We start from the raw sequence: 13,154 nt of genomic DNA, 5'->3' as shown, positions 1-13,154 counted from the left end.
ATGTGGCAGGATAAGTACTAGGATGGCTGATCTAAGTGCGATGCGCACTGCGCGGGATGGAGTGCAGTTATATATTGCCCTGTGGGCAACAGCACACTCTCGTGCCAGTCAGCGTGGTGTGATCTCTTGTGCGGGTATGCGAATGGAACGCAGGAGTAGCGCAAACGGCGGCGGAAGAGAGAATGTGCGGTAAGGCAGTACTACATAAGTATAGACTGCAAGTTGAATATGCTCGCCGAGCGGTGATTGAGGTCTTCGCTTCTGAGCCCTGACAGTATCACCGCTCCGCAGGCAGTTACGGTATTACCTGTGCATTCTATCGTCGAATTTCATTACGTGATCAATCAAATTGATTGATATTGAAGACTTGGAGCAATGAAACTTCATTACCCCAAGTTTCCTTCTATGACATTGTATCGTGGTCAAGACTAGACACACGTGCATACTCGAGGACAGACAAGCACACGATAACCCTACAAACAGAGCATGAATCAAACAAAACGAGTACTCTCATACAATTATTGTTCGGGAGCTTTGGGCAGAAGTGAATTCGACGTAACTTTAAATGCCCTGACGCATCCGTTCTCGTTGATGGCGGCCCGTGCATATATGTTCGAACGAATTTCCAGCCGGAACAAAAGAGCCGGGTTAGTCTTCTACGCGAGTCAGGTGTGCTAGAGGCCCCTGGCGACTCTGCCTCATGGCTATCCACAACTCGTAAACAACCCAATCGGAGGGCCATCAGTACCGATAGCAGCTGATCGAGATTTACTCCCTCTAGAAATAGGCAAACGTAGGAGAGTCCTAACATCATTTCTGATTGCAAGGAAGAGCGCTCTTAAAAACCACCTCCTTGGTCAGCGAAATTACGAGTCCACCATAGCCTGTGGGTGACTTACTTCGCCGAGATACATCAAGACAAGGCGTCAAGCCATGTCGGATCCTCCCGTGATTTCCATAACAGCCATGAGCACTTGCTTTCTGCGCTCCAGCTTCTCAGGTGGAGAAGGATGAACACCGTCAGCGATAATGATAATCATGGGGACATCGCCAGGACTCACCGGATCAAGCACCAGGTGATGTATTGCAGACCCGTTGGCGCGTTGCAGGATTATGCGCAGGCCTTGCATAGGAAATAGTGTTGTGAGCGTGCGACTTCCCTTTCAAAATGTGTTATGTTCTAGAGCCCATTGATAGAGCCACTGGACGGGTCGTAATGTATCCAAGGACTTTGGGCCAGCGGATGACACGGGCTGCAGCTGGGGTTGTGATGATTCAGACGTTGAAACGGTATGAGGGTCGGGTTGCCTGCGCAGATGAAACAAGCCTGAGGTTATGCTGAGACGGAAGGAGTCAAGGTCGAAGTGGGTGTGACCTGATTCATCTCAACCCCCCAAAAAAGTATCTAAGTAAGTATTCTACCCCTTCGATTATTTTGACTGTGCTCAACATCTTGAAGCACGTCGTTCATCTCATTATTGTGCCACTTCGATACAGTAAACGAGGCCAAGTCGCTTGCGGTGGGTGTTCATATGTCCGACTGCAACCTTCTCGCACAAGTTGTGCAAGCTGGAGAGGTAGAAAGCCAGTCGAGCCTCTCATGTCGTTATGCTCGACATCTTGAAGCACTCATTATTGGACTACTTCGACAATGTGGACCAGGCCAAGCTCCTTCACAGCCCGGGGGTGCGCCACTTCAAGTCATCAATGGTCACGTCTCATTTTGGAACGGCTATGATATCTGATATCGCAGAGGAATTGCGCTGCCATATCTTTAGTTTTCTTTCATACCCAGAAATCACATGCTGCGCATTGGTGAGTCATACATTCACCCCTGATAGGTATTTTGTTGACTCGATGTATTCATCCGCCCCGTTAAAGACTTGCCAAATGTCATACAACACAGTTAAAAACTCCGTTGAACTGCTATACATCATTAAACTTAGTGCTCAAGGATTAATACCGGTTCATCCACGGCCGCCTACTGCCTCCATCGCGGAGTGCTTGTGTGTCCTCAGAGACAAGGCAAGCGCGTGGAGCTCCTTCGAGCTCATGTGATGCAATGGCTTCGTTTCATGTTCACCACCAGTCAACGACTCCGGCTTCATCCATTATTCTCGTTCATTATCAAGTCCATCACCCATCAACAACTCAGCATCTTCACCCGGACTTTGCATGATTTTAATCTGGCAAAGTTATTGATCTCAGGACGTGCCCGCCTGAATCAGCGACTGCCTCTCCCTACACATGGATGAAGGATGGCCCAAATCCAATTCCTGGCACATTTTTTTGCGCGGATGAGACGCAAGACCTTATAGTCAGCACTGACGTGGAGACCTACATACTCGCATCCGACTTCTTCAAGTACGAAATATACCTTCACGCCGATCTCCACGGGCGAGGGACATCCTTTGGTCCATGTATGCCATCAAGTTCTCGATAGACCCACTTTCGAAATCATTGTTAGTGCCCCTTACGATGCAACCTTGCTGTCTAAACATGGGAAGCCGCCGTCCTTGGCGATCGCCTTGCTTTCTGTGGTACTTTGACAGGGCAAGGACATTAGAAGTACTGGTCGCTGTATGTATGGAATTGGCACCAAGGCAGTCCGACACCTGGTGTAGGTGTCTCGTTCCGTTCACTACTCAACTTGAAAGATCTGATTTGAGCATCAAAAGGTATTCGTGTGCAGCGAAGGCCATGGGTTGTCTGATATCCGATTTCTTACAACGGAGAAGCTTTTATTTCTCACATCACATCAGCATATACAACTATATAACTTCGAGGGCTTGTTAAAGCCACCGCAGCTTCAGGCAAGTTTTGTGCTGCCCATTTCTGGACACACTGGCCAGTTTCGATTTCCTTCGGTGTCTTATAGAACCTCAAGTTGTGCACGTCTCGCTCCAACAGATGAACATCAGATCTGTACAACAAACCCCGCAGATCGAATAATATCCGTGGAGGGGGGCTGTCCCTAGTCGATTCTTCTCATACGCGCTCGCATGGATATCCCTCCGACATGGTTCGATGCGGCCTCAGAAGATGGACGAACTGTTCCATGACCATCCTGGGGTCCACAGAATGCTTGCCATTTTCTTCCAGCTCCAGAGAGGAGCGCAACAATTGGTATAGGAGGATCTCGTATTGTATGGGCGGTTCCCGTCTCGGCCGATCCTTATTCCGAATTGGGGTTCCGATTGCATATGGCCGACTTCAATCCCTCAGTTGTCACGCGTGGCATCGGCAAGGTAGTTCGGGAACCGTCATAACCAGACTTTGTGGACGTGGCATCATGGCTCCCTTACGTGGATGTAGTGAAAGATCGCGTTTTTACTGACCCTCTCGATGATATCATAGTGGACGAGGAAAGGATGTTGGTGTTCACCCGAGGCCGTGCTGATGAGAAGGTCGTGAGTGTATTTCCTTCCTGTCGAGCTAATGAAGGTAATCATCTATCTGAATAGGAGCGGGAGGACGATCTCATTGTTGAGATAATTGACATGTAGTAGTCCGTGTCTCACCGAAGTCATCAAGCATCTACACAGAATTTTCGGTTAGTGTTATGCAATCCTCGGACATAATGGACTCAGTCACTCATGACCAGTATCTTATTCTACAATAGATAGCGCTTATATTGCCTGACTACTACTGGGTTGGTGCACATGGATCCCCAGAGCCAGCCGACTCGAGGGTACTACGGCAGAAGCCCTGCCTGCAGCACAACCCGAACGAATTTCTGACGCGTGCCAATGTGACACAACCATCCAGGCTAAGTACTCGCCCATCATGTGGTACGGAGACTTGCTTAATATTTTCCGTGCAATGCTCATGGCATGTCTAATTAGAATTACTCAAGTACGATTAACGTGGACTTTCAAATTAGGATTGAATATCCAAGTGACGCAGTACTGCACAGTACTCAGAACGAGCCTAGCTCGCTGCCTGCATGACAACTTAGCTCATGAGCGTACATGGCCTACTTGTTAATGACTACCGCAGCCAAGTTAGAAAGCACTACCTATGGATGAGAACATCAATCCTTGACTAGCTGACACAAAATCCCGCTCCTTCGCCTTCGCATTCTTCCTCATCTTTTGTACAATCAACACACATGATATAAACACCTTTTCGCGTATGAGATCAACTTCAGGTCTTAAGTCCAGGTGAGCACGATAAGTCATTCTTTTCCGATCGTGCGTCAGAGCGAAATTGGATGGATAGAAGCGAGCGATCGCATTTGTGCTAGCGCTGCTTCCTTTGTATAGCTATTCGGATATCATCAAATTCGTTCCCGTTTGTTGCAGATCATAGTGGACCTACAACAATCCCGCCGTCCTGGCCTCCCTTCCAGACGTACGTTTCTCCCCCCTCGCTGAATGACACGGGACTGGATAATCAGACCTTATAAACAATCCCGCATGCAACAAACGTCGAATACAACATACAAGGACGAAAACATCGGCGTCTTGAGCCAGCTGCTGAGACTCATAGTTTCGCCGCCCAACGTGAGCGAATCCGGGATCATGTCCCTGCGCTGCACTGTTGCCAGTATCCTTTCCCCTTGGCTAAAAACGGTCTTGGGGTTCATTCCTACCAGACCAGCCCTGACGGTCCTAACAGAGTACCGTATGTGACTCTGTCCACGCACTGTCGCGTTGATCGATATCATCACATCGCGGTCAAAGTCCAGTATCGTAGTTGCACCGAATGCTGGATCAGGCGCAGCGAGTTCGGGTTCGAGTTCGCCCCCAATGAGAGTTACCCGGCTGTCCATGAGGGTGTCCAGAATCAGATGGAGGGATGCTAAGCGCTATAGGGCCCATATATATATACGTTTTAGATGAATGGCGTGTGCACAGAGGGTGCGCGGTCGCCGGGTTTGTAGGCAAAGGTCTCTATAGTTGGAAGATGCTGTACGACATGCACACAGCCTTGTTAGCATGAAATGGAACGAATACAACAAGCCGGTCGTGCCGGGCAGATTTTGGGAATACGGGTACTGTCAGACTCAACAGCGAGTCAGCTGACAACAAGAGGGACCTGGAAATTGTACTTAGTCTGGTCCTTACTACTGTCTGCACCCGTCCAGTTCGTCATCATTGTCAGAACAAAATAATTAAAGTGAAAACTTTGTTGAACTGTAATACACCATCGAAACTGGCGCTCAAAGATTAATCTCGGTTCATTCGCGGCCACCTACTGTCTCCGTCACGGAGTGCTTGCGTATCCTCAGAGACAAGTCAAGCGCGTGGAGTCTGGTGATCAGAGGCGAGCGGGGACGCGGAGAGAGCTGTTAAGACAAATATATTATCTCAGTCTTCGATAAGAACTCGCGTTGTACGGCTACGAGTATGTTTCTGCCCCCTCACGCGCTGAACGACACGGGACTGAACTGGGAGATCTCGATCAGGCTTTATTACAGCTCTTTGCATAAAGGATAAAAACATCTCAACATGGAAAAAACTAAGCGCTTTGAAGCCCCTACACTAAAAATCATGTCACACACAGATCACTAGTTTCACTGCGAAATAGACTGTACCACACAGCGTCCCCTCAGGAAACTTTCTACTCGCCAAACTATGTATAGCAATATCGATGCGAGTTTATCGCTGTCTGGCAGAACTTTCGATCGAGGCACTTTCCAAGTCTTGTGTGCCTTCTGTTGACTCAGGTGTACGGAACCTTCGCCCGCGTTGGGAAGGAAACCGCGGAGTGTCTTCTTCGTCAGAATCGACGGCGTGCCCATTGGCAGGAGAATCGGGACTAGTGGACTTATCAGTCCCCCCTGGACGACGGTCTAACTTTTTCTCGGGGATCTGAACCACAACGCCATCAACAGAGAACTGAAAAAGAGAACAAGCTGGAGGTGTACCGGTAGTCGGATGATATACGCCAACAACGCACAACACGTAGCAAGTGCGAACACAGCGCGGAGACTTATGGCGTATGAGTCTCTTGCTACGCGTTGCAAATCCGGCGGCAACTTCCCCATGAAGGTGGTAGAATGCCTGATCTTACTCACAATCTAAACGTAGAAAATGTAGCATCGAGATGGACTGATTAAAGGACAAGATTTCACCTCTGCTGCGCCATCACCGTGTATCCTTGACCGAAGCTCGTGGTCAAGTTTGAACTGGAATAGCGCAGATGAAATCGCAACGCCCGCTACTTGTCCTGCGCCCGAGCAGTCAACCTTGATGACAAGTATCCGTACCAAGCAACTCACCCAAGCCTCGGAAAAGCTGTATGAAACCAGTGCCAACGGCCATCGAACTCTCTGGGATATTTTACACTGTTAAAAAACCTCAGCACAAGAGCCGTGAGAACGCGCCTGGGAGGTGTGCGAGCAGCGCAACTGATTATTTGTACGCAATATGATTAACCATCTTGAGCGCAGCTGATCATTGACGTCCTACGCACCGAGGTTTGTCTGTAAAATCACGGCGTTGCCAAACCCGACTGGGATCTGATACGGAGTTATGATCCCTATATCAGTCAAAGAATACAACGCATCGCTCACAGTGCTCAGCCACTTTTGCAGTGGCCCAGAGTCCTCCCGAATCAAAGTAATGAGAGCGATCCCGATGAATGGGCAGAAACCGAAGATAAGGTTGATACGTTTATACTTCCCGGTGCGGTGGATCATCCATCTAGTACTGATGTGAGTCAAAAGCGAAACGGCGACGACGCATACACTCACCCGGCGAACAAGGACCCGAGTGGCATGGATACACTGTACGGAACCATATGCGAGCCTATCTGCGGTTAACGGTGATGTGTAAGTAAAATCACAGCGACATACCCGCCGTGGATGCACTTGCGAGATCTACTGTCTGAAACCACATCGGAAAAAAATACATCACGGACAAGCTGCACGATGACACAAGGACGTTGCTGGCTCCAATAAGGATAGGGACCTTCTGTTTCAAGAGTGATGGCGCCATCATAGGCTCGGGCGCAACTAACAACTCTACCAAAATAAAAACTACGAGAAAAATGCCAGCGAGAGCCAGCGGTACGTATACCCATTGGTTCGACCACTGGTCGAGGGTCAACCAATCAGATATTTCATTTGAATAACTGCTCACCGGGAGATCCTCGTTGTATTTCATACTCAAGAACACCAAGCACGATCCGACCTGAAGGAGTCAAGAACAATCTACAAATGATAGCGTAGACTCACAGAAAGTAAAAGGGTAAAAATACCGCCATAATCAATTCTCTTCAGAACCTCTTTGGTGCTTTTGCTGTCTCCCTGACAATCAAATGAGTACATGTTAAGTGTATAATCCTTCCAAGTGCTTACGGGGGTGACATATCGCAAGTTGTAAGTCGTAAGAGCGAGCGACAGTGCAAAAAAGGGCACTTGTATCAAGAACGCCCATCTCCAACCAAACCTAGAACGCATGGTAAACAGAGGCAAAATAGAAGGTGTGTGCGCTTACCGGTCGCTTATGAGACCTCCTATAGGTCCTCCCAGACCCATGCCCAGCTAAACACGATGAATATTCAGGCTCAAACAGTGGTGGGGCCAGACGTACGCCATTGAACAGACTTTCTACCCCTTGCGCAAGCCCTCTCGACTGTAGGTGTTCCTGAGGTAACGATAACGGCGAGAAAGGATAGAACAAAACATACCCGTATGGAATACATATCACTCGTAGCGATCCTGAAGTTGTCATGGTCACATTTAGTAACGAACTGAATGATTTGCCTGGTATTGGGTCTCACGAGGAAGTCGTTTGAATACCACCACCTCCCATACCAGAGAGCTGCAAGAACATGTCACAAATGAGTGCAATGAACTCAGGGGATCAACGTACAAATCGGGCAGCAACCAACATCTCCATGTTCGTGGAAAATCCACACAAAAGGGTCCCCAGCGCTGCCATAGAGATAGCCAACTGACCTGCACCCCGTCTGCCCATGATATTGCATAACCGTCCGTACAAAGGTGTAAAAGTGCAGGTGGCAAGCAAGTATCTAACAGGAATGTAAAGCGGAATTTTTGGCTGAAGGAAAACGCATTTACGATGTACCAAGCCAGCTAGCTTCATTTGAGCGGTTGAAGTCAGAGGAGATGGATGGCAGCACTGCGACAGAACTGTCATGTCAGCATTCGGATAAATGCAACAGCCGTACTTACAAGTTACGACTAGGGTTACTGGCAATGATTCCGGGTGTTAGTAAGAGTTGCGACACTAAACAAGAATCCAGAAACATACAGTTCAAAAACTAACAACAATTGACAAGTCAGAAAATCCAAAGGAACTGTTACATACAGAGCTCACCGAAAGGAAATTTGCAGACCACAAACCAACCAGAATTGCGTAGCGCGTCGAGCTCGCAATGTCTCGAGGTCCGAGACGACGATGTTGCATTGGATGCTCATTGCCTCCATTCACCAGCAGCGGATCTCTCTCCGTCGCCATTTGGTGCGTATGCGGCACTTGGAATGCTAGTGAGAACTTAAGTCAGTTAATGCCATGTAGTACATTCCGGTGCAGTAATACGCACTAAAATTGGCGCCAGGTTCCTAGCCGCATCCGAACTCGCATCCGACACGCTATCGGAGGAGTCTTATCCTTGGAAATGGTTAATGAAGTGTCAATCCATCAAAACGCTTCTCCGTGTTACGAACGCTTACGGTAGCAACGATGAGGGATATGATTGGTGGGTTAGTAGAGTGCGATCATCACGTAGGTTCTCCGAGGTACCTTAGTCCGATCGGATCCATTTGTTAATTGCACGAAATTTTTGCAACCAGCTCTAGGACATACTTAGCAGCACATCCTGTACAGCTCCAGAAGAGCAAACGGCCTTGGGGTAGCGGTAGCCCCCTGATGAGAGCTTTAAAAGGCTCGAAACTGCTGCCATCTGCTTCTCTACTAATTATCTAGCCTCCTTAGGCTGGCCCTAGTCGTCGGCCCTCGGGGACATTGGACTACAACGAGCGCTGAGGAGGTGGTCTGCCTCAAGCTGGTGACGCTCAGCGGCAGGATACTTCGAACCGTGACATGTAGGTGTCTTCACTTCACAGTTCGTTCGTTACGGTAGTGTACAGAAACACAAAAATAGCACTTACGTACCGACAGTTATGCACACATTTTGCCGCCAACTTGGTGTGCTGTACTTGCCACTTGGGATCGCTTCAACAACTGAGAATTTTCACCCCGACCGTGAATCAAGATGTTATATCCAAGTTATTGATCTCAGGACGTGCATGAAGCATGCCTGAAATGCCTGACGCCGGCAAGATGAAACGAGATAGGGATGACCTGTCTGTTATAACACTTATCTTGATCATGATCCACATTGACAATCGTGCGAGATCATGGAGCTAAACTCGGAGATTAAGAATCTTTGGACTAGCCAGCGGAAACATACGTACCCGTTGACCCGAACCCACAAGCGGAGGATACACCCTGATAACACTACATTGCCGGGTTTGTCTTTCAGGCATCGCTACGGTTATGGACAATATTGCGAAAATAAAAGGCAACTAGATTAAATCCTTCATAATGATTCCCGATCCGCCTCGGACGGGTCGTGTCAAGGAGAGTTTGTTTAATCTGTCATCTCGACTTGAGACTCAAATGTCTTTTTCTCTTGGATCTCGATCTCGCCCTCGCCCTCGCCCTCGCCCTCGCCCTCGCAGTGCGTGAGGCCGGCATGTGTGCCAGCCACGTTATGAATCTGGGCCATGTCTGTATCACCATCGAAAATGCTGAGGAAGAAGTCGTGAGTAAAAGATCGCAGTCAGTATCACTATGACATACACCGCAGTTTCTTCGAGAGTGTGCTGACGATAATTTCGTGAGCAGAATGTACGAGCAACAAAAATGTTATACGCACGTTCTTCGTCTCAATGATGAAGAAGTAACAAAACACACATTCGAAGCACAGCCAGAACAGGTATACCAACTGAGATAGAACACCTAATGAATAAAATCATGCCAGAAATATGCGAGAAAGCTCACGTAGTACTTCCATTGCAGACTGAGCAAGTTCAATGTCAGCGGCTGCAAGGAGAAGGTTCATATTAGGGACATACGCTTCAAGGGCAATGGGGTTGACGTATCTGCGTATGTGAGTGGACTTTCAAACAGACGAATGGGATGGACCATACTGGTTGAAGATCAGAGACACAGATATCATGAAGTTGAACACGATAAAACCCTTGGCACGGAGGGCGAAGGGGAGAATTTCGACAGTGTATCTTTTAGAATATTTCAAGGTGAGGCTCACTCCAGAAATTCATATAACGCACGAGACAACGAGGGGCGAGAACGCAATCTAACGAATGTTACAAGGAGTTAGCCAGAATGAATAAGAGCATCAGTTAGTAATACGAACGCTATCTATATGGATGTGGTAGGTTAACAACAACAACAACAACAACAACACGAAAGCATTAAAATACTTACAAAACGCGAAGTAAAGGACTGCGCTCGCTTGTCAGTGCCAGACATTATCGGCTCTCAGGTACTACTCACAAATGAAAGCAATGACTGCATCGCCCGCTGCGATGCTACCAGTTTCTTGGTGGATGGCGAAGCAGATCGTCTGCGCGGCCCAGAAGACGATCATACCTAACAACATATACCAGTTAGTTGTGTGCGTATGCCTGAGGAACATGGCTGACCAGCACAAGATGCGAGGAACAGTGGACGTCGACCCACACGGTCACAGCAAAAGCCGGCAGTTACGGCGAAAAACAAGTTGAAGGTGTTGAGAACACCATTCTAGAAAATTTGGTGAACGGGCAAGTATCATGTACTTCGTCCAAAACCTACAATCAGCAACTGGGTCTCTGGGTCCGTAACTAAGTGGCAATGATAAGCTGGCTCTATGTCAAATCACGATTCACTCACTTCCAATTGCAGTGAAGACTTTGTTCAGATCTGTCAACTCCAACCATTAGCATTTGCATCATACATCGATGAACCAGCTCACAGTAAGAACTACGAATCCACGGGTCATCAGAAGGATTGCACATATGAGACAACACCGAACCTACACCAAGCCATTACCAGACCACTGGGAGAAGACAGCAAGCGCGATGATGATGCGTAAACGTTTGCGGTTTCCGGGGTATTTGATCAAGCTTAGCCAGCCAACATTCGCAGCTACTTCCCGATCAAAAGCAATGGCAGCTTTAATCTCTGCGAATTCGTACTCCACAAGAGGATCTTGTCTGCATGATAGGCTTGTCTCGAGCGCTAATACAGCAAAGAGATTTAGCGCACTCACGCATTGCCGTCGGCGTGATAATAAGCGAGGACTTGGAGAGCACGTTCCTCCCTAAGCGTGAAAGTTTAAGACGACACAATTTTGGAACGTCAAGTATCAAGGAGAGTTATACTCACTTTCCCTTGCTCACAAGCCAACGTGGAGACTCGGGGACGAACCAGATCAACAAGACTTGAATCGTTGACGTAAGGGCTTGCAGTGCGGAAGGAATTCTCCACGACCAACTGGTAGGGATAGTGAAGGTGCCATAAGTCTGCAAAAAAGGTTACCTTAGTATCCACTTCGAATGACAGAAACTAACAGTCCACGCCGCACTACGTGGTGGCAACTGGTAAACTGGGATGGAACTCTTATTTTGTTCGAAAATCTTACATGATACTTCCAAGGTACCTGAAGGATGATGATTTGAACACGTTCTCATAAATTCGCCAAGACAACTCACCATAATGCGTTGTACAGTGAAGTTGCTCGACCGCGGTGGGAAGGGTATGCGACCTCAGTGACGAGGAGTGGAGCAGCGGTAGCAGCAAATGTTTGACCAAAACCGATCATGAAACTGCGGAAATGTGTCAGGGTAACACTGCGATTAGCTATCGGTCACCTACCGGGCTCCAATGAACATCTGGATTGAATGACTAGCAGTCTGGATCACGGCAGCGACAATCATCAAACTTGCACCAAAGATGATTGAGAACCGCCGACCCATGCCATCAGCCATGTAGGGTGCAAACGGGTAGGCACTCAAGGAACCGATGCTCTGAGGTAGTCCTACAGTTAGGCAGCATCTGAGACCGCTATGACAGTTAGCTTACCTGAATGGCATTGAGCAATCCGAGCTTGCCGGCAGATAAGTATGTTGTAGCCCATGTGCACTAGTAGACATACAGTCCCACCAGCAGGATAATTGAACGCTTGATTCCACTGCGTCAAAGACTGCAGACCGTCTGTTCCGCGTTTAGCATATCATCTCGGAAACCGCAAGGTCACCTACTCATCATACTACCTAAAACGAATTAAGATAGGTTTTTTCAATGAATAAATGTAGAGCCCACCGTCATAACCATTTGTACAGGACGTTATGAGCCTGTCAGTGGTCATCTAACTGAGTGTAAATCAGGATGTATTCTGGAACTTGCATGATAGCGATCCAAAAGTTCAGAATGATGAGGCCTGTTATTTACCAATGTCGTCAGTTCTCTTTCCTCGTGTTGTCTCCATGGGGATTGAACTTACGGGTGTTCTTGTACCATGGTCTCGGATCGAGAAGGTGAGTGTAAGTAGCAGAGCCTTTGGTGATGAAGGCGGGACCAGCACCCATGTCTCGTTGCGAAGTGAAGGTTAAGAGGATGTGACGATACGCCGATTTTAAAGAGTGACTTGATATTAACGAGCGTTTGTTTTCAGTTTTCTTAGGTCCGCTTAGGAAGCGAACAAGGTGTGCGGTGATGCGACCAGGTGATGTTTGTCCGCACCTGATCAGCGAATCAAGAAGAAAACAGGCAGACGACCTAGAAGATAGCGTGTTCAAGCCAGAGAACGTTTGGCTGAATTCAAGAAAAACGGAGCTTATAGATACAAATGTTGAACGTAACAAACTAGTCACATCCAGAAGCGAGATGACCGGATCTGTCCCAACTCCCTAGGCTCTCAGCCCCATCGTTAGTGTATCATGGAGTATTGGCGGGCCAGCGATACTGACTCACATTTAAGGTGGTTTGGCACCTACAACTAAAGGAACGATAGCCTGAGCCTCATTCGATTGAGTTGACCGTAACTTCAAATTGTCAAAGCGCGGCGTCCCTACTACTATTTATGAAATGGGTCGCAACATACTTACATGATCTGCAAGGGTAAGAAAGATTCGACGAGAAGGTCATTCTCTAGACAAACATCAATCGATA

General features: G+C 48.0%; 4 protein-coding genes across 4 annotated transcripts; all 4 read right to left on the bottom strand.

Annotated features, from left to right (window-relative positions):
* Positions 1 to 334: 334 nt before the first annotated feature.
* On the bottom strand, positions 335 to 1,185 carry EDB91DRAFT_1155127 (uncharacterized protein). The gene is made up of 2 exons (XM_041319585.1): positions 900 to 1,185; positions 335 to 837 (listed from the first exon to the last, which is right to left on the bottom strand). Exon 2 carries the CDS (start codon positions 812 to 814, stop codon positions 404 to 406), a length of 411 nt encoding a protein of 136 aa, XP_041173415.1. The 5' UTR covers positions 815 to 837; positions 900 to 1,185; the 3' UTR covers positions 335 to 403.
* A 2,819-nt stretch (positions 1,186 to 4,004) lies between these two features.
* On the bottom strand, positions 4,005 to 4,774 carry EDB91DRAFT_1058904 (uncharacterized protein; the record flags this gene model as incomplete). Its single annotated transcript, XM_041314197.1, has 3 exons — positions 4,005 to 4,265; positions 4,321 to 4,387; positions 4,446 to 4,774. 3 exons carry the CDS (start codon positions 4,772 to 4,774, stop codon positions 4,005 to 4,007), a joined length of 657 nt encoding a protein of 218 aa, XP_041173414.1.
* An 829-nt stretch (positions 4,775 to 5,603) lies between these two features.
* On the bottom strand, positions 5,604 to 8,432 carry EDB91DRAFT_1252281 (major facilitator superfamily domain-containing protein; the record flags this gene model as incomplete). The annotated part of the gene is made up of 20 exons (XM_041323489.1): positions 5,604 to 5,816; positions 5,873 to 6,025; positions 6,080 to 6,174; positions 6,227 to 6,277; positions 6,421 to 6,466; positions 6,521 to 6,650; positions 6,701 to 6,755; positions 6,803 to 7,040; positions 7,089 to 7,139; positions 7,184 to 7,255; positions 7,307 to 7,397; positions 7,446 to 7,492; positions 7,542 to 7,583; positions 7,639 to 7,669; positions 7,732 to 7,772; positions 7,824 to 7,983; positions 8,033 to 8,093; positions 8,147 to 8,164; positions 8,226 to 8,235; positions 8,292 to 8,432. 20 exons carry the CDS (start codon positions 8,430 to 8,432, stop codon positions 5,604 to 5,606), a joined length of 1,746 nt encoding a protein of 581 aa, XP_041173413.1.
* Positions 8,433 to 9,406: 974 nt separating this feature from the next.
* Positions 9,407 to 12,571, bottom strand: EDB91DRAFT_1206702 (general substrate transporter; the record flags this gene model as incomplete). Its single annotated transcript, XM_041320711.1, has 27 exons — positions 9,407 to 9,727; positions 9,780 to 9,802; positions 9,856 to 9,924; positions 9,981 to 9,999; positions 10,055 to 10,081; positions 10,130 to 10,219; positions 10,271 to 10,296; positions 10,357 to 10,361; positions 10,428 to 10,445; positions 10,497 to 10,592; positions 10,646 to 10,745; positions 10,797 to 10,825; positions 10,875 to 10,904; positions 10,957 to 10,964; positions 11,021 to 11,197; positions 11,254 to 11,304; positions 11,370 to 11,506; positions 11,555 to 11,567; positions 11,626 to 11,643; positions 11,696 to 11,809; positions 11,859 to 12,010; positions 12,066 to 12,089; positions 12,139 to 12,197; positions 12,245 to 12,256; positions 12,306 to 12,337; positions 12,390 to 12,423; positions 12,487 to 12,571. The coding sequence occupies 27 exons, from the start codon at positions 12,569 to 12,571 to the stop codon at positions 9,568 to 9,570; spliced, it is 1,608 nt and encodes a 535-aa protein (XP_041173412.1). The 3' UTR covers positions 9,407 to 9,567.
* Positions 12,572 to 13,154: the final 583 nt, after the last annotated feature.

This window comes from Suillus paluster (assembly GCF_016628075.1).
Source record: "Suillus paluster strain FC165 chromosome Unknown EDB91scaffold_65, whole genome shotgun sequence".
Classification (NCBI taxonomy): Eukaryota; Fungi; Basidiomycota; class Agaricomycetes; order Boletales; family Suillaceae; genus Suillus; species Suillus paluster.
Note: the sequence above shows the minus strand (reverse complement) of the source record. Positions and strands in the feature narration are given on the sequence as shown.